The 25,609-nt window shown below is 37.3% G+C and overlaps 1 protein-coding gene across 2 annotated transcripts; it reads right to left on the bottom strand.

Moving 5' to 3' along the window:
• Window positions 1-2,905: 2,905 nt before the first annotated feature.
• Window positions 2,906-24,431, bottom strand: LOC128272312 (homeobox protein abdominal-B-like). Of its 2 annotated transcripts, XM_053010096.1 has the most exons (8): window positions 24,416-24,431; window positions 16,465-16,520; window positions 14,282-14,333; window positions 9,428-9,847; window positions 8,938-9,125; window positions 8,642-8,801; window positions 3,573-3,784; window positions 2,906-3,438 (listed from the first exon to the last, which is right to left on the bottom strand). In XM_053010096.1, exons 1-8 carry the CDS (start codon window positions 24,429-24,431, stop codon window positions 3,247-3,249), a joined length of 1,296 nt encoding a protein of 431 aa, XP_052866056.1. In that variant the 3' UTR covers window positions 2,906-3,246. The 2 variants fall into 2 exon arrangements, with proteins under 2 accessions (XP_052866056.1, XP_052866057.1); XM_053010097.1 differs by lacking the exons at window positions 14,282-14,333; window positions 16,465-16,520; window positions 24,416-24,431 and adding an exon at window positions 12,100-12,129.
• Window positions 24,432-25,609: the final 1,178 nt, after the last annotated feature.

The raw sequence follows: 25,609 nt of genomic DNA on the forward strand, positions 1-25,609 counted from the left end.
TAAAATTTCATCAGCAATTCAGGATTGCATGAATGTTTTCCAATGTCATAAACACAACTGTACATTCTCACAGTTCTCGAAAAGCATTGTTCATATAGCAGCTTTAGTTATCAGTGTACGGTACAGCTGACTTGATACGTCCTTTGTCTTCCGAAACCTCTTAGTTTTCGTCTCAAATACTAGTTCTTTTACATAACATTTTTCCGTTTTCAGTTTTCTTTCGTTCCAGTTTTCTGCCAAGTTTCTGGATGTTTTCCCATCAGTAAAAACAATATACTATTAACACAAGTCTAGCAATATATACAGTAACGCTTGTGATCCTGTTGTTGAGGTTGAACAATCAATATAAGAACATATTGCTAGAAAACTATCTACAACTAAGGCGACAAATTGAAACGATACTTGTCCGATCCGTAAAGGATCGTTTTATGATGGCTGATTAAGCTTTTACAAGAAAATTCGTTCGAGAGGTTCATATTACCTTTTTTGATTTATTTTAACTCTGTTGAAAATGTTTCAATCAAGTGTTTTGATTTGACAATGCGTTATCGAAGTGGTTACATCGCCAAATGCTCATCGATCAAGGAACGAGTCAGCTGCTAGTATCGAAACATACCATACGATGCATTTTCTTTTAATTGTTCCAATAAAATAATTGCATCGTAAAGTATTTATTTTGCACACTTTCATGCTTTTAATTACCTATGTTTGAGCAGCAACTGATTTATTATTTAGTATTGACTCTCAATCAATGTTTTCATTTAAAAAGATGAAAGCATGTTTCACTCTTTTTCAAACATATTTTTCTGGGTATTCGAACTAGTCTATCTGCATTCACCTAAAAACCCGATATAATAATCATGAGCTTTACGAACTTGAAGAAAATGTCCCTTTTAGCCATACTTCTTGTCACTAATCACTAATGATTTATATTTATTTCTTGTCTGAGTTCCAATAAGTAAACAAATCTGGCAAAAACAAAAAAATGTATGTCTATTATTTGATTATTTTATTAAATATTTACAAAATCATCCTAACGAATACATAAATAAATCTTTACTGTCTTAGTCACAAAAACAGAAATAGAAGCTAGCTGACTTGCAATCATCCCGGGCTTGTTTCACGTACGTCTTTTAATTGTATAAAACAAGGTTTATTCTGTCTATTATGATACTAATGCGTTTAGCATTTTCATTCATAAAACACACACTGGTGATCTTTCAAAAATACAATAATTGCAAAACTTGTTAAAGCCAAGGAAACGTTGCAACAATAAGAGGTATGAATTCAAAACTGCTAACAGATAACTGATTTGAAATAAATTTAAGGGATGCAAAGTAGTAAAACGTAAAGAAAGCCAATTTCATTCTCCCTCATTAAACTAAACATGAACTAGAAAAAACTCGAAATGTGTTTGTCCTAAGCATCGAGCTATCAGTTTTCGTTTCTTCTGAGAGTTAAGTTTACCTGCTTTTAGTTGAAAGTATTTTCAATGTTCAAACAACAGATCAGTTACATCAACGAAAATGAAATCTTTTTTTCTAAATGAAACAAACTACTGCGAAAACATAAGCTGAACAAGTTTCCTGAATGTGTTGAACAAAAAAAATTGTCTTATATTATAAAACTAATACAAGAGTAGACACAATATACATCATGAAGTGCTTGTAGGAACAGCTTTTAAGAGGCATCAAATGCGTGAAATATGACTATACATTTGAATTAGAAAACAGTCATCTAAATCATAATCACCTTGGACCAGTCGACATATTACGTGCATGATTAGAATAAATAAACCAAAACCAAAAAGCCATTAAAATAATAATACACTCGTTCTATTTCCTTTCACTGTGTCTGACATTAAGAAAAAGAGGAGTTTTTTTCCTTTTCCTTATATTTTTTGTAACCGACTCTGTTGCTTTTGTTTTCATTGATTTTTTTGATTCTCTTGATACAGGGCATTTGGTAGCAGTTTCTTGTGCTGAACATCTTTGTCCATAATAACTATTTTGTGTATGTTGTTTATTCATGTGTGTGATGGTTGAAAATTTCCACCTCCTGTCATGTTATAATTCTATTGTCATTTCTAGATTTTTTTTTCCAAATGTTTTGTTTGATTTTGGGTTTCCTTCAGTGGTTTGCACATGATGGAATTATGATTGTAACAGAAAGATAAAAGACTCGGAACAATAGAGGTTTTCCACACAAACTGGCATTATCTTCTGATACCTTTTCACAGTTAATTGTTTTTGCTATCAATGATTCCGGACAAACTATTCCTTAAGACAAATCACTGAATCCTATTTCTTTTGAAATACACGTTGTTACGCGATGCACTTATTTTACATTTTCCTTATTTTATTCACAAATTTGTATTATAGCAATTATTAATGAAAAACCATAAAGGTGTGTAGTTACTGTTATTCTTTAAATTAATATCTCAGGGGCTATCGCTCTCACCATAACTCTATCGCAGAAGGATGAGAATGGTGAGTAAACTCGTGGTTCCATTCGTCCCTCTACAGATTATATTATTAGAGCTCGTTCTTCCTTACATGTTATTGAATGTTTCGCTAGCTGATTTTATTAAATTTACTTCATATTTACATTTTTTAACATACATCGCTAGGATAATCCTTCAATAGTGTTACTTATTCCCATACACACACTGGCATAGCATTAGCGCATTTTATACACTCCAACCAAGTTCAATAACCTACCTCTCTTAGGTATCTAATTTGTTTTACTAGCCCTTCTTCTCACACACTATTGCGTTGATTCGTTGGTAATCATTCTCCACCAAATTTTATTACGTATTAGATTTTACCACAACTGAAAACCAAGCCCGGGTTTTCTCGCATAATTGCTTGATACCCCAAACCTTGCTTTGCTTGTAGTAATACTTCAGAAGACCATTATTATGGACCACTAATCGCATCGTACATCCTTCCATCATTGCTGCTGTTGATAGTTTACCAGGTGAGGATGTCCAATATGATTGCACATTGGTGTAGTAGGTACATCGCACAGTTCCATCTTCAGCTGGTCACCATCTTCTTGATGCGATGGATGAAGTAAATGATGAGAGTGGGCGGAATGATGATGCTGTGATTGTGGCTGCTCTCGTGTTTGCGACAGGATTGATTGCCGATGTTCTAAAATTGCTTGTGACTGTTGAAGAGATGGCTGTTGCGACTGCTGTTGATGAAGGGACTGTGGCTGAAGGGGTTGTGGTTGCTCCAAAGGTCACTGATGCATTTTGCTGCCGTGTAATGGCGGCATACCCAGACCCAGAGTCAAATGATGTGGATTATGGTGACTTTGTGCTTGGGAATGGTTGTGGTTGGAACTGTTGCTGCTGCTACCATTACCCTGCGCCGATTGCCGCTGGCTATTTTTTTTGTTCTTCATTCGACGGTTTTGAAACCAAATTTTCACCTGAATGGAGATCATACAGTATAGAAAATCAGGAAAAGTAAACGAAAAGAGAGAAAGAGGGAGAGAGCAAATTAATGACCTCAAACAACTCGCAAAGAACTTTTCTTCTTCTTTTATGTCCGAATATCAATTACCTGCCTCTCGGTGAGGTTTAAATTTCTAGCCAGTTCCCAACGTTTCTGCTTGGAGACGTACGCATTGAATAGAAACTCCTTTTCCAGCTCGAGCGTCTGAAACTTGGAGTAGGGTTTTCGCTTCTTCCGTACAGTCACGTTACCCGTCCACTCTAACGGATTTGATGGTGTGCAGGAACCAACACCACTAACCCCTACCGACAGACTGGAGCCTATAAATTATTCCATAAAGTTGAATAGGGAATTCTATTAGGTAAGATACGAACTAAAAGGGAAGGAAACTATGTTAAGTTAAAAAATTGCCGTCCTATTATTTTTATGAAAAAAAGTTACAATGAAGAGCTAAATTTCCGTTGCCACTATAACCCAACTAACAGGTTGGAAAAATGCGGCAAACATCTTTCGAGCAAGGCATGAACAATAATTATAATAGTGTATGTTCGATTAACGGTGTCTAGTGATGTTCTGTTTATCGATGTTGATCGGTTTTTCTGTTTAAAAAAAATCAGTAATAACTTATATATACTAGGCAAATTGCGGACGAATGACCAGTTTTCCGTCACATTGTTCATCAATCAAATCGACCCAGCACTCGGTAGACGCTGAAAACCAAGATAAAACACGTCACTAATCCTGTGATAAACAAATCGAATGCTTCATGAATCCCGCGAATATGAGGAACATTTTACGCAGGTACGTAAGTTGCCTTTAAACGTAAGCTGCCTGTTTGTAGCCGCAATGTAAGTTCATCCGCGCTATGTTCATTGTATATACAAAAAACATGTTGAGGTTGTTATTACTTCCAAAATTCAACTTTGAGGAAAACCTGAATTTAAACTGCGAACGAACCCGACATTTTGAAATATTGGGTCCTATCCGTTAGGTGTTAATGTTGAAATGAACATGGCAGAAAAGGTTCTCACAATTCAATACCATCTCCTCTTACAACTTTTGTAGCGAATTTTTCACCAAAGAAACCATTGTCTATTAATGGAAACAACAAATATTCTCTTGACACAAGATGCGAATTGTAAGCTGGATGCATAAGGATACCTCATCCCAGCTCTCAGAATACTTGATCAGCTATTATCGGTATGGGTATTATCACGATGTTTCGTCCGGTCTAATGTTGACAATACAGGTCCTAAGTGAAAGCCCATGATCGACGCCAGACTATCTGATCCGAGGCAGTAAAAAATTGTATCTAAATAAAACTGTTTAGAACAATCCGATCGTAAATATTGGAAAACTAACCAGACGCCAACTCGAAGTCTTAAGAAGTCTGATGAAATAATAATTTAAAAAAACATTTCGACATATTATAAGAAAATTAAAAGGATGTTTTGAAATTTACCATTAATTCCTGAAAGCTGAGCTGAGAAGAGGACAGCTGTTTTCTAGGATATTTTAGAATTTTTCCAGAAGGAATATGGCTTATTCTAGTTATAGTCTATTATAAGTTGCTTTTCTCTGTACACATATTTGCTGCATATGCGCATAGAGCAACAAGATGGTATGCACATGTGAGACTCGTGCGTTTCACATAATTCGGGCTTGGTGGTCCAACAACTAAATCTCGAGCAGGAGAAGGCTAGCCTCAATGTGGGTGCCATCATAAGCCGATATCATCTGAGATCCGGGAACGTACGAGTCAGTAGCGCCTGGTCAGCTATACCCTACGCTCCACTGAGGTTTGCAATTCAGCATTGGATTGGAGTCCACAAGAACATCGCAGCAGAAGCAGACCCAGAGGTTCCTGAAATCTGAGCGTTAACCACGCGATTAGTCGATGCGACACAAATTTGCTCTGAACACGGTTCAAGACGAAAGTAGCGGATCGTCCAGTATATCGTGCTTCTGACACGGCCCTGTGCCTCTCCTCTACCTAGAGAGCGAAGATTATGAACCAATTATTTGCTGCTCTTACTCATATGCTGTTTCTATTGCATTCCACACTATGCTTGATTTGCATGCCTGTGAGCAAAATAGTTAATTTTAAGCAAAGTAGGCCACCCAATCAAATATTTCTACTTCAAATGCATCGTAGCATCTTCAATAAAAATAAAACGCATACATTAAACATATCTTACAGTATCCAATACTTTAATCAATTCACATGGTCAGCTTTAAACTGACATTGACCACAATCGATACCGTTTTCCAATAAAAAAAATCCATTTTTCAATCAATGCCACATAAGATTTTTCGTTATTTCTATAACAACCTTGGCAAAAGAGCTGACATAAGCCAAATAAACATGCACAGTTGTGAAGATTATTAGAATAATACCATTTATGTAACTCGTGCGCGGTATGCAAAACGGCAGGATCGCAGCAAACATACGAAACCATGAAACTTCATCAACTGAGACCATAAACACAATCGATCGTTGCCAAGCCGTGGAATTACTTCAACAGGTGCTTTTCCCCATAATAGAATTATGAGCGTTAGAAATCCTCGTCGTTTATGGTATCTATAAAAGTAACACCTCCTTCGTCATTATCCCTATACTTTGAAACAACACGGTAGCAATCGCAATAATAATAAAAGTGAAGATATCAAAGGTAAGTGTTTAACACGGTTTTTATTAGATAAGCTATTTATTTGATTATTACAGGCCATATAAAAGCTGTAAATGTTTTAACAACCTCGCATGAGAAAACACTTCATTTAAATGCAATTCGTGCGTTGCTGCTCAATCCCGTGAACTAAAAACAATGGTCAACAAATCGCATGGTTGCATTCGCATTTCACAACTAAAGGCAGCTAATAATGAGTCTAAACAAACATCGAAGGCAACCCGTTTTTTTTTCTTAGATGAACGGATCGGATCGTATTTATTATTATCCCGTTATAGTAATTAATATGGATGTTGTGGAATTGTTATATAATGTAGTCCGTCCTGATAGAGTTCCTTGAAGCAGGCAAAGACCGCTCGGCGGTTGTAGCCGGATAATGGTAATGGTCCTAATAAATATAACATTAACGTCTTAAATATAAATCCATTACTTAAAACTGAGATAAGTTAAAGTAATACTTTGCGAATTTGATTTAAAAGGCCGATTATCGAAAGTATCTATAAAATACTTAAATCAATAATATTCATCAATCGATCATAAAATGACTATGTTTTAATTAATCAATGAATCTGAACAATCAAACCGTAGAAAATCATTTGAAATGTGTTAAATAAGGTTGGAATAAAAAAACGCTAGGCAAACGATAGACCACACGTGTCATTTGCCATGGGCTTGTACTAAAAAGCCAAACTTGTAAATATGCTGAAAATCTCTCAAATGATAGTCAAAACGGCTTCAACAAACTCGAAAATTTGACCTGTAATCGACTTTTGTTAAGGAAGCAATTGGCAAGAAACGATCAGCTTTGACCACTAATCGCAATCACGCATGATTGCGATACTCTTATGCAACATTAAATTAAATTTTAAAATAAGGATGCCAGATAATCGTATCCTTGTCAAATTAGCGTTATCACAATGAACGGACATGAACGGTTTGAAAATTATCCTAACCGTTTGAATTATCCAAACCGAGTGAGTGGGGGCACAATGAAATCATCATAAAAAAGACGAGTTAATGAAAATGTGGATACACATTCAATAGGCTTAGTCGTCAAGTTCATACAAAATAACAGGCTTCTTTTGCCATTGCTATGACCTTGAGTGGTTTGAGTATGCAATCTTCATGAGGACACATCAGGGACATAACTTTCTACTCGAAACACGAAATCACTAGCTAGCTTTGTTGTCCTTCCGCATCATTTAAAGTATATTAAAGAGAAGTATTTAAAGTATTGTTTCCATTGTTTCCAGCTTATGGCGCATTTAACCATAAATTAAACTTCCGTATTGCCACAAATCAATATAGTTTCCATGCTCAATCTATAAATAGATAAAACGTTGAACATGATTATTTGGTCAGGTATGTCTTTCGGTTCGCTGCATTCAAAGGATGCTGTTTTGACCAAACGCTGGAAAACCATCGTTCCGCCGATCCCTAAAACTCTGTAAACAAACCTTGCATGGGTTTTGTTGCCTGTAAATGCCTAAGTTGAGACATGTATACATGTAAACGGCCTAGAAGATGGTTTACAAATTCAGTTGTAAACAAAAACAATCGGAAGTAGCACAAGTATCTGTTTGGGTAGCATTTCTCACAAAAAGATTACTCCTCCTTTCGGAAGTCAATAAAAGACTTACACTATTAGTTATTTCCTCCCTGTTTTCCTTTTAGCTATACAGCTTCCCAACCATTTCGTTTTTCGCTCAGTTGCTCGTGGCCATCTATGACTAAAACGATACCGTACTGATGAATGAACAGAATGAACAATAACCATTGCATTCAAGTCAGTTCAAGTCAAGTATATTTCCGGCATATTTTCTTGACTTATTTCTACAACGTGCGCAACGGTATAAATAAATAACGCTCAGCGGAGGTTTCAACCAAACCTTAGATCAACGAGAGCAGGGTGGCATGAAGCGAAACCTAATTACACCCGGGCCACGCATGTATATATCAGCCCCAGTGCGCATGTTTGCTGAACAAAGGTATTCCTTCTCCTTCACGCTACTTGCTGCGGTACACCAAGAAAAAGAATGTCATCTTTGAATGGAAAAAAAACTAAAAACGAGAGAAACTTTGAGCAACTGATAATAGATATGCGCAAATAGCAAAATAAATTTTCTACCAATTGTGATTAAATACAGACACCATGATGATGAATACCGTTGGAACGGCTTTGAATTGTGATTCATAAATTCCAAGGTACGCTCCATCCACAACGTGGTCATCACCTCTGTAGTATAGCTTTATTTTTCTGTATTAATATATGTATTTTCTACGGTCTTCTATGGATGTATGTTACAAGAATGTTTGGTAGATCGTCTCTCCAATGTTTATAAACCCGAACTGAAGCTTGCAATTTTGTATATCACGTCCGAGCAAATGTTTCAAGCTTCAAAATAATTCGCCCCGGGTACATTCACTAACACTGTAGGATGTATGTTCCCATAATACAAGCAATGTAATATAGAAAAGAGAAAAACTCACCTGGATTTGGATATGTTTCACTGGAATAGGGCCTGAGTCCTGCCGAATTATAAGACTCATAGCTTGATTGCAACGAGGGTGGATCACCAGTAACGCCGCGGGATCGTTCGCTGGATGCCGCTATGTAGGCGTCCGGTTCGTACTTTGGATAATAAGGGTGCTAAATCGTAATAGAAAACAAAGCATACCGTCACCGTTTGTGGCACAAAACAAAACCTAAATGATTTGGGTTTTCGGCAAACCCTAGTAGTCCACCGAGGGAAGTAGAAGTGTGCTTGAAAAGAAAGTAAACTTACTGGTTGGAAGTTGGCATCGGTTGGATAGCCAGGGTAGTACATTGGCTTTATATCAGTGGCTAACCCGTACGGAGGATACTGAGCATGGTACGCGGTGTCAGCAGCTGTGTCATAGCCCCACGGGTACGAGTGCCTGAGTCGGGACTCCGCATCAAAAGTAGGACGTTTGGCTGGTATATGAATAGGACCTGTCATTAATGTTTACACACACACACACACACGCACACGGGAGACATTTGGATGAAATGAAAGGGTAGTGATGATGGAATGAAAAAAGAAATAGAGAAAACAAAAAATAAAAAAGGAATAATTACGCATGAAACAAATACTTTGCAGACTCAATCGAATAATCGCTAGACAACACTGAGTGACGTTATGGAATTTAGGGGATGAAACTAAATTGCAGTTTCCAACACCAAACTAGGATTCGATCGATGTGGGCAAAACTAAAACAAGGATTGAAATATGCTGGAGCGCAACCAAAAATTACCTGATGGTTGAGAGCTCACACTACCCGGGGACTCGCTGGCGGTGGAAGGTGGAGCAATCTGTGCCTGAGCCCCACTGCTTTGCTGCTGTGTCGAAGATGCAGAATTCTGGCTTTGCTGAGTGGTCGAAGGTTGTTGAGCTTGCACCTGCTGCTGCTGCTGCTGCTGCTGCACTGCTGCTGCCGCTGCCGCAGCAGCCGCCGCAGCAGCAACTTGCTGCTGTTGCTGCTGCTGTTGCTGCTGCACGAGGTGACTGGCGGCGCTGGCGTGGCTGGCCGCCGAGTTGTGGAGAGAAGTAGGTGGACTGCGGTTCCCCACCCCCGTCTGGCCACCGGTCGTATCTTCTCCATACATTGTCGCACCGACCGTGTGCACTGGATGGGAATGCTGCCCCCACCAGGCCCCGGCAGCAGCGTGCGACCCTGCCGTGACATCGTGGGGATCGTGGTATATTGCGCACGCCAGGTCAGAGGAGTGATGCGGATGGTGGTGGTTTAGCAGAGTGATCGTAATTTTTGCGGTTGTCAGAAAACGGTTCAAACAATAGAAAGGTTAAATATCGCCACACCAAAATCGCGTACTCGAATAGAATCGCCACTTTTTTATTTTGCACTCCGATGCACGACGCCTCACGAAGTAGATTAAAGGGCAATCGAGCGAGCGATCGACCGTTGGAATAAATGCTTCACACTTTCGGCAAGAATTACATCAGTGCAACCTATGCCAAAAGATTTGACTATTTGTCCCCGCGCGAGTAGTCACAATCGTGGATTCACCAATTAGTGGACGTATTTTCTGAGCCCGTGTTAATGGGTCAGGTTTCTAGAGACAACGAGAGCAGTGCACCAAATTGTACTGAACAACAAGAACCGATTGGGCGAGTATAACCAAGCAAATGTCTCGATTGCAGTACAGTTGACAACGATCTTCCGCAAAGCACGAAGGAAGCCAAGTATCGACGGGCCCGGATCGCAGCAAGCCGGGAGAAGCTTTCATGCCTTCATCACCACTTTATGCATGACCGATGCCGATAATTTCTCAAGACGAACAGAACACGCAACAACACGGAAAGCACGAAACTGAACGGATGGAGCCAAATTATCCAGACATCACCAGGGAGCACTCTTCTGGGCCGACTGTGGCGAGATTCGCACTTAGAAAGGTCCACGATGAAAGCACTCCAAAAACAAAACTGCTGCTGGATGAGAACACGCTTTTTCCACTTGCGGTAACTTGTTTTTCAAGCCGGTTGTACGGCCTTATTTCTTCTCAGTATTGCTTTGCAATTTTTTCGCTGCGTTCGTATTCCGCCCCCCGGTTTCCAATTCACGACCCCTTCGCTTAACAGTCGCTAGCAGATTTTGGCACTCCGCGATTTAAGTTTGCTCCGCGATGCAAGAAATCCCTCAAGACCTCCAGATTGGAGACCGCACAATGGTGGTCGTCGGCGTGGTTTGCACTTTCTGGGTGCCGATTCAATTAAACGGGACAACCGTTTCAATGCACTAGTTCACGAACTTTCGGCCACTTCAAAGCAACTCGATTAAAATATCCCGAAGATTGCGCGGCTGCTGATGAGGTAACATGTAGAAAGAAACGCCACCAAAAACAGGAAATATATTCGGCTGCGGTAGTTGCCATCCGACCGTTTTCAAAATTTTCTCCCGCGGCAATAGCGGCTATGACGACGACAGCCCGGCTTCTTGTTGTATGTGCACACGTCGTCGTCGTTTCGCCTTGGTCGTATTATTTCCACACGCTTCGACTCTCACTCCCACTTGGCGTGTAAAGGCCTCGTGTTGTGTGCGTGGCGCTACGCCTCTGTTTGGCTTTCGTCTTTACTTGAAGAAGTTCAACCTTACACTGAAAACAAAATCATAGAGCTGTGTGTTTGCACAACACACAGCTCGGCGCGCGCGCTCCGTTCTCTACGCCGATTTCCGAGGCGGCCGTGTCTGTCGGAATCGGTTTTCTGGTACAACGCACAGGCGGTGAAAGGAAGACCCGCGGGTGAGCTCTTTACGGTCTCCCCCCGAGACGAAACGAGAGTCACAGAGTGCTACGAGAGCGGCGTGTGACAAAGAGGGAACAAGTACAACTGCCATCCGAAGGATCGCCGCGGTGCGGCTGCCAGAACGGGACACCCGCTCGCGTCCGTGGCGCAAACTCTCCTCTTCGCACCTGTGCGCACATGTTCCAGGCCGCAACTACGCTACGAAAGTCTTTTTTCCATATAAACAGTACAAGAAACCACTTTCCGGCGCACAAGAGACAAGGGCTTTTCTTGCTTTCGCTGTTTGCGTTGCCCAGGTTCTCGGTGCTCTCCTCCGTATACGGACACGGCCGTGTATACACACGGCGCCGCGCTTATCGCATCGATGCACATCCAAAAGAGGGGGCAAATACAAGCTCACTCGCGTCTCGGTTCCCAAGTACGCAATGACTCACGCTCCCAAAAGCTGCGGAACAGAGACAAAACACACCGCTCGTGGCAGCTACTCCCTTGCGCGCTTGCGCGTCGTTTTCGAGGGCCACATATACCTGCAAAGGCTTAGCCGCGAAGCGATATCAGGTTTTCGAAGAGAACAGAATCCACACCGCCAGCACCATCTTTGGGTCGGCCGCGGTACTACTCGACCGCGGCCGCGACTTTCCTTCTCCAATATCGACTTACTTCGACGGGTCGGCAGATTCTACTTCTTCGGGGGCCAATTGTTATCGATTTAAAGACCATTGACGCCTTTTTATACTTTCATAACTGCCTCACACATGATCTATTAGAGTATAATGTCACCTGTGGCGGCGCGGACTCTAGCAGCGTGTTCGACACAAAGGCAATAAAACTACACAAACAACCCAACGTCAGCGTGTGCAATTATAATTTATGGTCGCCCATATTCAACAGCCTTAAACCAAACCAAGAAGGAAATTAAACTACCGATCATCATCAAAACGGTTGTCCAACGGCTCCATAATTTATGTAACAACAATAAAATACCACCATAAAAAACAAAATCAGTTTTTTGTCAACCTCTCACACGAACGATATGTTTCCAACAATAAGCAACATCTCGCAGAGTTGATTGTAAAGAACACAACTTGCCGAGAGGATACGTTGAAGGTAAATAAATAGGAAATTATCACTACGTTATTTTTATTCGTGTATACTTTTCCTTCTTTTCCTCTATCCCTGCTGTTGCTTCCCCTGTCAAATACGAATGCTTGTATCAATTGGCACTTACGTTGCCTAGAACAATTGAGGTCCTAACGTAGTCCTAGCACAGTCCGGAGACAATCGAAAATATGGAATGGAAGCCGCTGGGAAGTAGTTAGACCTGCCTTACCATGAACGAATCATCGAAAGTAATCACAAGAAACACATGAAGATGGTTGGTCCGCGGAAAACATAAATAATGTTACAAGCCACAGGGGTACCTCGGAAATTCTTTGAATGTAGGTAAACAACCACACTACATTAGAAGCAATAGCTCTTGATATAATTTGATCATACCGTCAAATTGGTATTGGCACTTTTTACTAAGGCAAAGTAAAATAATTAAGGCGCTCGATCGAGAACGGTGGAGGGATGCCCCATTGCATACCAAGACCGCTGAGCGGTTATGATGCCTGTTATATGCGATTGTAAACTTCCAATGCATGCGCTAAAATTTCCCAAAAGGAAATCAAGTATGATTCAATGCTCAATCTGTGTCTATGTTGAACTTTCACGACATTTCGTCCTTTCGATTGTTTTACTTCTTGATCAAACATTGTTATTTGATAGCAAAACTCCAAACACTAATTGAAATGTTTGAAGAAATGCTATGCCCAATCTGATGCTCAACCAAAATGCTATCGTGCCCGCTTATTGACTGTTCGCCAAGGCGTACCAGTGAGGCGTTATTCCGTCGAAAAAAGTGAACGACAAAACAAACAAAAATGGTACAAAGTTTCATATAAAACAGTTCAGTGTCAACGTTAACGTAACATTCAAAGCGATGACCAAATTGGACCAATCACAATTCGAATCGGTACTTATTCAGTTTATTCTGCAGTCGTGTCTTCCATAAACTATCATCTGTTGCCAAACCTCAAGCGGTGGCTCCAGCAAACAAGATTTACAAGTCACAACGTGTTTCGAGGGCTTGCATCTTTCGTGTCGCAAAAAGGACAACGGAATATTGAAAAATAGTTAAACCAAGTAAATCGACGATGAGAACAACTAAATGAAGCAATATAATATTCTTTGCAAACGCGTGTTTTCATTGAGAATCTTCTAGATTTAATTATTAATCAATCATTAGAATTAATGAGCACTAATCAACACAAAATGGTATGAATGAGCAGCATGCACTAAATGAAAAAATGCACCGGAGTTAAAATAATAGAAAATTTACGTTCTTATTTGTTATCGTTATCTTATTCAACATTTCTTTTGTCTTTTTCATTTGTATTTCATGTTTTGTGTTCCAGCTAGTTGAAACGTTTAATAATTCTTCAAACGTGTGCACTTAACTGCCTCGTTTTCTCGTAACTAATTTTAACAGATACCAACAGATGCTTAACGGTATTTTATGTAGTTTATTTCAAGGATTACCATAAATTATAGACTATGGAATAAATGTTGGCCATTAACCAAATTTGAATATATTATATGTCATTCATTTTTGTTTAATCTGACTGAACTGGGCCGTATTTATGGTATGTCAAATGTACATGGACATACTACCGATTGATGGGCAAGAAAATCAATTTAATTAAATCTCTGAATTAGTACAGTTTAGGTAACATAAAACATTTCGAAATAAGGCATCAGCATGTCACTATTAAATTTAAAACCATTACAATGCACCTACCGTAAGCCGCACTCGCTAATATGCTGCTTCGTCCGATGAGGTTTGGTATGTTCTGTAAGAAAAAAAGAATCGAAAATTGAAGAGGCAAAACAAAATGGCGTTTAACTAGAAGAAGCCACTGCAAATTGTTGAAGGGAGTATGTATCATAGGGCTGACTAACAGCGCATTTCAGTTCACTATCGTCATTGTGTCCGTCCAACGTCAGGCATGTGTCTTCCGCGGTGTAAAGTACAAGTCTGAAGACTTGTACTCTTGTTACGACGAATATTAAACACACGCTGTTCGCATCACAAATTTTCTACAGGGTCTTTCCATCGTTTTAGCTTTGTATGGCCGACACAGAAGAATTGGAAATCACAAAACTTACCGAGATACGTGACGATTTTTTTTCATTTATACTAACAAAGAATGCCAACGAGTGCTTTAGAAGCTTTTGTCAAACTCTGCTAGAGTCATGTTCTTCACTGTTGGTGTCTGTCTTCTTTTACATGTCTTGCATCTTGCCTCATTATGTTTCATAGCCGAAGATGGTAGAATTGTTTATTTTCTCTTATATCTCTATCCTTGCTCAACCATCGTACAGTATTCCATCCGATGGGCTCCATCAAGTTGAAAACGATGTTCTGAACGAAGGCTGCCGTCATTTATTTGAATATTTTAAGATTCCTTGCGTGTCTCTGGTTTCTTTCGACACACATCCAACGTCACACTGAATGTAGGCCTAAGTCTCTCGACAGCAGACATTTTAAAATACTTCTCCGAGAACCACATTTCCTTTTGCTCTGATTGTTATCTCTAGTATATGTATATATTCTATCATTCCTAAAATGTCTCAGCTCTGCTAGATGCCTACCGTATAATTTTTTCGGTCTCTTCTGTCGACTATTCCATTTGTCAAGCGTATGCATATGCTGACTCTATCTTCTCTAGTCCATTTACTTGAGTCTCTTTATGTCTTACATTTTCGTATGTCGAAGAATTCGATCTTTTCCCATGGTACCTATTTTGGTTTTCGGTTCTAGTTATAATACTTGTATTCGCGTTGCAAGATTGGAAAATCACTGCGAAGCTACTGTCGGGGAATACTTCTTAACATCCATTGAACATTGATGGACTCTTGGTGACAAAATATACTGTTGCCATTGTTATCGTGAATTCCAAGAATTGGAAGAAGCATTCAGTTCTTTCTATGAGCACTTGTGTAATGTAATGTATGTAATCATGTCTTCTATTTGCGAAATTGCAGCAGCTAGCATGTAGCAAACTGCCAACCGACATAGTGTTAGTCGTTATTGAAGCAGAGTATTATTCACTATAACTTTTTCGCTTTGTTTTTCGACGGTGTGTCCACAATCCGAAAGTAATGGTACGGAATCAGCAGTATCGGCTTATATTTATAAACCAACATCGGTATAAAATAATTACGAGATACTAACAAAAATCTCTTAAATAAAAATTTGATTCATTACCATATTTTCATTTTTCTTTTTATCGCCATTTATCGATTTAATATAAATGTTCCTCCGGTTCGTCAATCTTATGTGCTTCACAAAAACTGTACCGTTTGGTTATTAACTCAGACTACAATAATAATACTACAGAGAATACCAAAAAATCAAACAGCAATAGATATAAATATAGAAATGACAACAACAAAATATTACAATGGCAACGATATTAAAATAATAAGAGCGTTTTGCAAAAAAAAACAATAAGTTAAATAGATAAACGGTTAAGAAACTATTTTTGTCAGGAAGAAAATTTGATATTTTTGAGTTCAAAACGATCTATAACAAACTGAATTGAGGATGAAATTTATATTTTTTATTATGGGGATGAGTGTGTAAAATAATACTTAAATTTACAAAAAAATTACAATTGTCCATTTAAAAATTATACACTAGTGCTTGGTCGTAGGAAATTATATTTCTAGAATACGCTTCAATTTGTTGAAGACCGAAGGTAATAATTAGCTATTATTGTTCTTTGTCAATATCGCCCAATGTAGTCTACTCAATATTTCTGCCGCACTGCCATTAACCTTACTTCAATAATTTAATTTTTATTCGCAACTTGTAATTAAGCTTCTTTGCTTAGAGATAAAATCAAAATAATTACTAGGCTGGCAAAACACTGGTGTATTAAAAGTAATGTCAATAATCTAATCGCGTTAAGGGCTTACCTTTCGTATCAGAAGATCACTCACTCGAAGCGAGGGATAGTGGTTATCACTATTTTCTGCAATGATAGATCAAATTTAATAATTTTCCTTTATATTTTTATCTTAAAAACTATAAACAGTCATAAACCATAACATTCCGTTCAATATCGCTACTGTAACTGAATATCAATAGATTCAAGCGTCAAGATCTTGTTCGCTGTTCACATTTCATACCGTAGCATTTAATCTAAATTGGAGTGAAATAGCTTCATTCGTATAAATACGGCCCAGTCCGTTTCTGTAAGAAAAATAAAGCCTCATTCGTATATTTTGCCAAATGAAGGTTTTCTTGTAATTTCGTAACGCATACTTATTTAAGGGTTTCGTGGTTCACAAAACAGCTGTGTTTATGAACCGCTACTTATAACAAATCTATTCTTTGTTCAATGTTTAAAGAATCTTTCATTGAGTCTTAATAAGAGATAGAATTACCGCACTTTAATAACAGTGCAGCACAACTGAAGATAATTTATTACCAGACAGAAATGATTTGAAATTAACCGTCGGTATGAAAAATAACTTTGAATTGCTAGTAGTTTCAGTATGACATGTAAAGCACAATGTTCACTATGTATGAAAAAATGCTGTTTCATAATATATCATAATTTCTCTTTTACAATATATTAATTTTAGCAAAGCAAATTTCATCAAATTTGTCATGCAAATATCAACAATGTTGTATCCGTTCTACCTTCACTCTTCCGTTACTCCTAATATGAAAATCTTAATATTTATTTTAATAAATACTTTCCGTTTAACAAAAAATTTAACCTTCCAACAAGATAAAACCAAACGATAGCACCACGTCTTGGCCAGCAGTATGCGATACATTCTTCATTTAGCTAATAAAGTCGCACAACGGTGTCACCCCAGCTGTGGAACAGTTTGCGTTTAATGGTACCTGAGGACCAAGTGGTCAACAATGCATAAAAAACCTTTATCTGTAGGAATGGCGCAGAGCCCCGCGTATATAAGAAAACTAAATGAAACACAACTTCAAAATGTCATCATTAACATGCACCAAGGAGCTGCCTTCGCTTCCCATGTTCAGGTTGAATTTTACTTCAACCTTCTTTAATTTGGTTTCTCCTTCAAAGTCTTCTTTCGTTATCGTTTCCTATGAAGCTGATTCTTAAAAGAACGACATACGAATGACATCAACATAAACCATCCTTCTGTGACACGCCCTAGCCGTGACCTGTGCTTTAAGCAGCAGCTGTCTGAAGCAGAATGGTCACTCGAATATGTATTGCAGCATCTATGGTTAATTGAGAATCCAAAAACAAGATAATTGAACAATGAACAAGAAAACTTCAGCTTAGCATTGTAGTAAATGTTCATGATGTATGCAAGTTTTTGCGTATTTTCCATGGTATTCTTTTACGAAAACCATCCTTTAACCGTATAATCAGAGAGATTAGGCTGCTCGATCGGTCTTACTTCTGCTCAAGACCGAAGGCAGCTGCATCTCAAGTCAACCAATCTAGACAAGCATAAAAAACAGCAAAAATCAGGCATCTGGTGATAGCATGCCTTGCCCTACGGCAGTACGGTATATCTACGGTTGTTAGGGAAAACTGGGTATATTATGTAATACATGTAACAAACGCTATAGCAACGTTTACTTAGGACTAACTTTAGAAGCTATTCCACCTTTGAGCAAACGTAATGAAAAATACTTTAAAAATGGTTTACAATACATCTACTTTTAGAAGTAAAGACCAAAGTATCAATTTGAAAGAAATTGATTTATTTGAAATAAATCACATTGTACAAAAAAACACTTTGAGTATACTTTCCTTACATGGTTGATTGGAAGGAACCTTTACGTGAAATAATTACAAAATGGCATTTTATCTTAGTTAGAAATAAAGAGTTTGCAAGGAAAAGCATCTTAAGTAATGATAATCTCGTTAATTTTTCTCTTAACCTCTTTTATAATTTCCAAAGTTCTAATTTTAACAGTTTTGTCTGTGTTGTTTTCTCTGGAGCGATGATGAAACGAGAAGCAACTTTACGAAAGATACGCAATACTCTCGTCATGCCGTTCGTTATATTTTATCCGTAACGATAGAATCACGAGGGGCGTTTTAAGAGTTTCGTCCTCAAATTACAATGAGATTCCTACCATTCCAATCGCTATGTTCATTCTACAGCTTCCGTTGCTATGTCCTTATTCTTCGCCATACTACCATAAAACCCGTAAAACCAATACTCTGAAAGACAGGCGTTTTCTATTGAAGATTGCCATGTTCCAATAGTTATCGTATCCTACGCTGCGTATTATTAGTCTGAGCTTTTCAAACACACAGAAATCCAATACAACACTATGATGGATACGAACGACCATAGCCATGGAAAAACAACCTTCGGCAGGGCATGTGATCCCTCCGTATTCTGAAAGCATCGTAAAATATATGAAAAATTATTGGGTTTCTCTAGGCGTGCCTTCTTGTTGTTCGGGATCATTGTCACTTTCTAATCTTGTGCGCGTTTCGAACAGCGAAAAGCAGCAAAATGTAATGCATTGACATTTAGTTTCGTAGTGCTGCTTTTGAGCTCTTCTTTTAAAAAAATTCCCAATAGCCTAAAAATATCTGTACAGTTCCAAAATGCAAAACGATGAACCCGAATGGTGGAATACTTCAAACACTAAAAAACTCTAAAAAATATGGATTTTGATTTACTTTACTCGATTACCGTTGGTATGGCCATGGATTAGCTTTTTTAAGATCGGCCGTAACACTTTTCCAACCCCTTTAATTTGAACCAATAAGAAAATGCCTCATAATTTAGATCAAACTTAGACAACGCTATGCTTGTGTGAAAACACAGTTGTGGAGTTGTGGATATGTTCAAGCGGAAATAAAAAAAAATTAAACTAACTGATTTGCAGATATGTTTTGAATATTGACTAGGTTAATAAAATGTAGTATGATTCTTACACCACGTTGTTCCAGAATCTAATCAAAGCAAGAAAATCCAAGAATCCCAAGAATGAAAATTAACCATAAGAAACTTCAATAAATACTAGATTTGAGAACAAATTATTAAATCCAACCTACCAACAGCTACTTTTTCAAGGATTTTCACCTTTTCAAGATAGTATTTGTTTCACATTACTAAAACATTTCATCCAAACTTTAGTCTAAAACCATCTGCTGACAACACGGATTGCTAACTTGGAAACATCGCCGTATTTCATACTTTCCATCCCAAAAAACCCTGACGAAGTTTTTAACACATTTTTTATTTTCAAAAAATCTCCAAATGGAAAACCCATTGTACCTTTTAAAGCAGGAAGCATTTTTTTGTCACTGTGCTGCATAAGTTATACAAGACGTATAAAATCCTTATCACTTTACAGCGCAAGAGTTACCCATTGCATTTTACAGCGATAATTAGCAGTAAACCTTAAGATAAATAACTTCCTTGTTATCAACATTTTGAATAATAATACGAAACATGTTTGCGTTAGTATAGATCAGAAAACTTACGAAAGTTACTTTGTAACAAACTTCTGTAAAGTGTGCAATACGGCGAGCTTATGAAATAGCTAACGATTGTCACGTTTACGAACGAAAACAAGTCACACACTTACGTCATAACGTTTGCGGGCAAACTAAATACATTCGAAACAAGTGTCTATGGTCAACAGGAACTCAAGAAAATCACAAAGTGACTCTGCAATCGTTGTTGTATAATTGTTTTGTTCAAGTACAATTTTAGGTTGCTCTTATACGAGAAGAAGAAAGAGAAGAATTAAAAATAATATACATATAACAAAAGAAAATCTGATTGCAAAATTAGTCATATTGAAGCTCATCGGTCCAATTTCTACACCCCGCTGTTCCTCTTCGGGTTTAATAACATCTAGGTTTCTAGCTAAACTTTGTACATCATCTTTAATCAACCCCGCAATAAATTTTGAATAAACAAAGAATAAATTTAGAATTTTTGAATTAGGAAAATTTAAAAGTGCAAAGCGGTTGCAAAAGTATAACAAGCATTCCAGGTATCCGTCGAGCACTAGATCTTTGATATAAAAAAATTCATATTTCAATTAAACAATTAACTTTTACATTCCTAGTCTATTTTTTTATTGTAATTAAAGTTTAAATTCTTGTACATTTTTTTGTCGTATTGTCTATTATTTATAGACACAGTTTTTCAGCTACGTAAAGTGTTATTATGCTGTCTCATCTCATTTCGCTCGCAAACAGTTATATGCAAAATAATATCATCTAGCCTTCTGACCCTACGATTGTGCCAAGTAGCGAAATATTTTATCAATGGGCCAATTCTGTGAAATAAATAAGGCTTTATGTTGAAATGCTTTAAGCAGTAATAAGCGAGTAATCATCGAGTCGAAATCATTTACATTAGAGTTCAAGAGTGTAAAAAGCTGGGACTAGAAAAGCTATTTATTGAAGCATTGTAAAGGTGTCTTTCATCCTTCGTTCTTCAGTTTTATCGCCTGATCTTCAGTCTCAGATGCTATGTTTCACATAAAAAACAGACCATAGAACTCCCTGAATAAAAAAGTAGTAAAAACGATCTTGAAAATTTTACTTCATAACAGCAAAAAAATCGGACAGATAACGATCAAAAGCTGCGTGAATCAAAACCAGAATGTGAAAATCAATAACTTACTTATCTCATACAATTGGGTAAACATAAATTTCGGTCAAAGTAAACATTTTCATTCAAAATATAAAAACAAAACAGCGTTCAATTTGCGTTCCATGGCATTGTAAAATACGCGATTACGCGTGTGTATTTGTTTTAACAGTCTTAAAACACGACTTGGTTAACCGGATTTTTGTTAAATTGTTAACCGGATTTTAGATAAATTGTTACCTCGGATTGAAATTGAATTCCATTCCATTCCATTCCAATTCCATTTTACAATTTGCAAATAATATTCTTTTGATTTTTCAAACAGTATTATTATCGTTTAAAATTTTTAATTTGCCGCACAAGTACGAGTATAAAACATGTAGTAATTAGGCAAATATATTTTCAAAATATAACCAAATGATAAAGAGTGATTTTTGTTGCAATTGCAGCACCTCTCTCCACTCGAAAACATTTAATTAGTCACTTACTTTCATTGGATCGACTGCAAAGTACATGTTTTCTAACTTTATTTATTATAACTAACTAACTTACTAACTTTATGTGGCAAATTTATTTTAATTAATTTTTTCAATTCCGATGCATTTTAAATTTGTAGAAACGTTAACGCCATCTATTTCATATTTTTTAGCGTAACACCACCTAGCGGAAGCTTACGGAACTAAAAACAAAAGCAAAACAATCGAAAGCTTATCCGATGCTATAAGAAAATAAGAAAGTAACTGCAAGTATTGCCATCTGTTGAGAAAAGTTACATCAATTTAAAATAATAATAATAATAATAACAATAATAATGAATAAAACCCCAATAGCAGAAAGCCACGCCCCCAAAATGGAAACCAAGTTAGCAGCCATTACTGGGCTGGCTTACAACACGCACACTACCGCTTGCAACATACGGTATATAGAACAAGTTTATACGGATTATATATCTAGTATTGCTATTGTCATTCTACGAACGTTTTCAACGGAGCGTAATGCGCATGATTTAATGAACACAATAAGTCGCAAACAAATGGCGTCCATCAATTGCTTTGATACAACAGTTCAACTAAATTTCTTTTTACTTTCACAGTCGTTAACGAAACCTTTATCCTTGGACTGGTACAAACGTTTCCTTTACTGATTCATTAGCTAGTTTAGCTTCAATTAGTTTCGTGTATTATCCGGATTAAATACAGTCATGCATAAAAATATTGCTATTTTTATATTTAAACTTAAGCCCTTGCTGTATCAGTGTGCCTTTGTTAATACGCGCATGCCATTCAATTACAGTTTTTATAATGGTCTGAATGACACACTTATAGCCCAGATATTGAAAAACAATAGCAAAAATAGCAGAATATTGTGTCTTCAGCCATCCCATAACAATCGATTTAGCGCCCTTTCACATAAACTTAAATCAAACAAATATTTATGCAAGCTAATAAAAATCCGATCTCCCAAACGTGTTATAGTAAACAAAGAAACGAAGAGGAAACCCAGATCAAACACGGCCAATGGGTTCGTGCCGACTTAGATAAACAAACCGTTAAAGAGACGAAATGTTCAGAGATAACTTAGTCAATTTGAAAGTGTAGATGTATAATAAATATTTACGCAATCAATTATCCGGCAGTACTTTTCAAAAATTACACTAAAGAGATGATTCATGGGATCTTTCAGCTCGGTGTTAATATTCGGTGAAGTCACACGCGCCTGAACGCGCCGTTTTTTAATTTTAAAATCAAACAAATCGATCTAGAGCACAACACGAAAGAAACGATAACAATCACGTGAATATTACATTTGAGGATTTTTGGGACCATTGAAATGAGAAAGCTCTACAAAATGAAAACAAAGGTGAACCGAATGTTAGTAAAAATCATCTTTTCTGTGATGAATGCACGATCAGAATACGTTTGAGAGAATATAGAATAAAATAGAATGAATATTGGGTGCAGATCAATCAATCTTTCAAAAATACACTTGCTTCATATCAGCAATTCTAGAAATGTATAAATGAAATTTGGTATACTTCTACATCACATTTCCACCTGAATATCAAAGTTGTGTATATGCAGAAACAAACAAAACAATAAATGCTTTTTGGAAAGTGCTCACTTTGAATCTTTGTGGACAATAAATATTCACGAAATATTTATTATTGTTCACTTATAATTAATATACACTTCTATAATAACGAATGCTAATAAGGTATTAATTTGTTGCTCTACATCAGATGAGTAGACCATGGTTTAAAGGTCGCGTGGAACGTATCAAACGGCAATTAACAAAGTCATACTGCGTTGGACAGGTAAAATTCTCTAAAAAATTAAATCTGCTTCTTGTGTTAAATATTATACTAAGAACAGTTATTTTTAAAATCTTAATGCCCTTATATAACCAAAATAATTTATCAAATTGTTGGTACTTTTAATGTAATCCCAGCAAACTACAGTCTTGGCTCGTTTGCGAAAACAAACAGTCATTATCCTCAACATAGACCTTCAAATGGGTCATTGGATTCCACGAATGAAACAAGGAAACATAACGTAAAAGGGTTATTCTTCGCTTGTTGTCGGACGAACTTGTTACGAAAGTCCAAAAAGAATTCCCATGAAGCGGACGGAGCAAAGATAATTCAATATTTGTTTTGGTAACGCTTTCCGTCTATCCCATCAGGTCAGTTAAACACTGAAGCTGTACGAATTGCTCGAGTTGTTTTGTTTGAAAATATATTATAGAGCAAGGTCGAATGGAAAATGCAGTCCTTGGTTTTTTTTCAAGGGTTTATTGCACTGAAGTTCAAAAGAGCTTAGCTATGATTGAACCCGTTTCTTGAAAGAAAAAAAACGTTCAAAATTACGTCCATTCTTTGAAATGACCTTAAAGTACCGCTGACTGTTCTCGTTGATCCAGTGTCAGTATCGTTACGTATGCGAACTCACATTGCCCCAAGGTCATTAGGTATTTCATGTCCCAAAACCCTTTTCTAATACGATAAAAATATAGTTGGACGTTACATTTCCAAAACGCCTTTAATATGACATATCTATGTCTATATCTATACTAAATTAACAACTATTCGTTCAGTTACTTATACGTACGAAGCAAAACTAGTTTCCGTTTAGAGCAGAATATGGGAATGCAGGATGGAAATGGACATGCTTTTTAAACCTTATTTGAAGATTCAGCTGTACGACTACTTGACTAGCTATACGACGATTAACACAGATTATAAAAGTATAAAAATAAAATTATATAAGCGGAATAGAAAATAAAAAATATTTACCTTTTTTTATGATCATATTTGAACACTTTTTACTTTATCAAAAAAACATAAACAAAAAAGTGTTCTGAAGTTTTGTTGTTTCAGCTTACAATGGTCTAATATTCGACCAATCACAATGCATAGAACATACGTTTTATCTGCAAACTCTGCAAACAATAGCAAGTGTAATAATGTAGAAAATCGCATATCCTAACATGGCTTACAATTCTATCTCTCAAAACTTTCAATATTTCTGAATTCTGTTTCATTGACAAACTACTGAGCATAAGATTAAATAGTTTACGTCACACTGCGTCTTCACCGAAATTGTTTCTGTGCGGGTGTGAACGAAAGGAAATTTATGATTTTATATTGACGTGTAGGAATTACGATGTTACGATGTTAATTCACTACTTTTGGCCTCGTTCATTTATTGGGGCAATATAATCGAAATTGCGTTTTTCCGGATCATTTTTTCACACATTAATGAATAAACATTAATAGAACTCGCGCGTATTGATCACACAATCGATTTTTTCGATCACTATAACTATTTACGCTCACATAACACATAATTTTTCCGTCGGTTGTTTTACCAAAACATACAATAAATCCACTTCCTTAGTCTCACATGTCTCACTAAAGAAAAGGGAATCAGCAACGGGAATCGGCTATAAAACTGTATTTGAATAAATTCAAACATGCTTTCGTTATACTCGAGGGCTCCAGCTCATTAAACCCCTTCAGTTGCTTTCCGATTGCGGAACATTTTTGAAAAACTTGAATAGTACATTTCCTACAAGCAAACCTATTTGGAAGACCAAATCCAGTGCTAGGGTGACAATTTTCAATTGTTTAACTTCCTTTCGTTTTTTGTTATTGCTTTCTTTCAATCCAAAAACTGGTTTCCGTTATTAAACAACGATCAAATTAGTGTTGTATATATTTTTTATGGAACCATCACCATTCACGACAGTAGTCGTACGTAAAAGTTTATCGCGCGAGTACCCCGTACCACCAGACGGACTGAATGACTTCACTCGTTGAACTGAAACTAAAACGGGTAGTGTTGAGTGTACGACCGTATTGTGCAGCAAGCCAGCGCGCCTGTAACCCGTACAAAAAGAGCAAAGAACACCGAGCATCCGAGCTCAACGCCACATACGACTTCGTCCGGCACCATCTACAGGCGATGAAAGCCATCCATCCTCGCTC

The sequence above is a fragment of the Anopheles cruzii genome, chromosome 3 (genome assembly GCF_943734635.1).
Source record: "Anopheles cruzii chromosome 3, idAnoCruzAS_RS32_06, whole genome shotgun sequence".
NCBI classification, from domain to species: domain Eukaryota; kingdom Metazoa; phylum Arthropoda; class Insecta; order Diptera; family Culicidae; genus Anopheles; species Anopheles cruzii.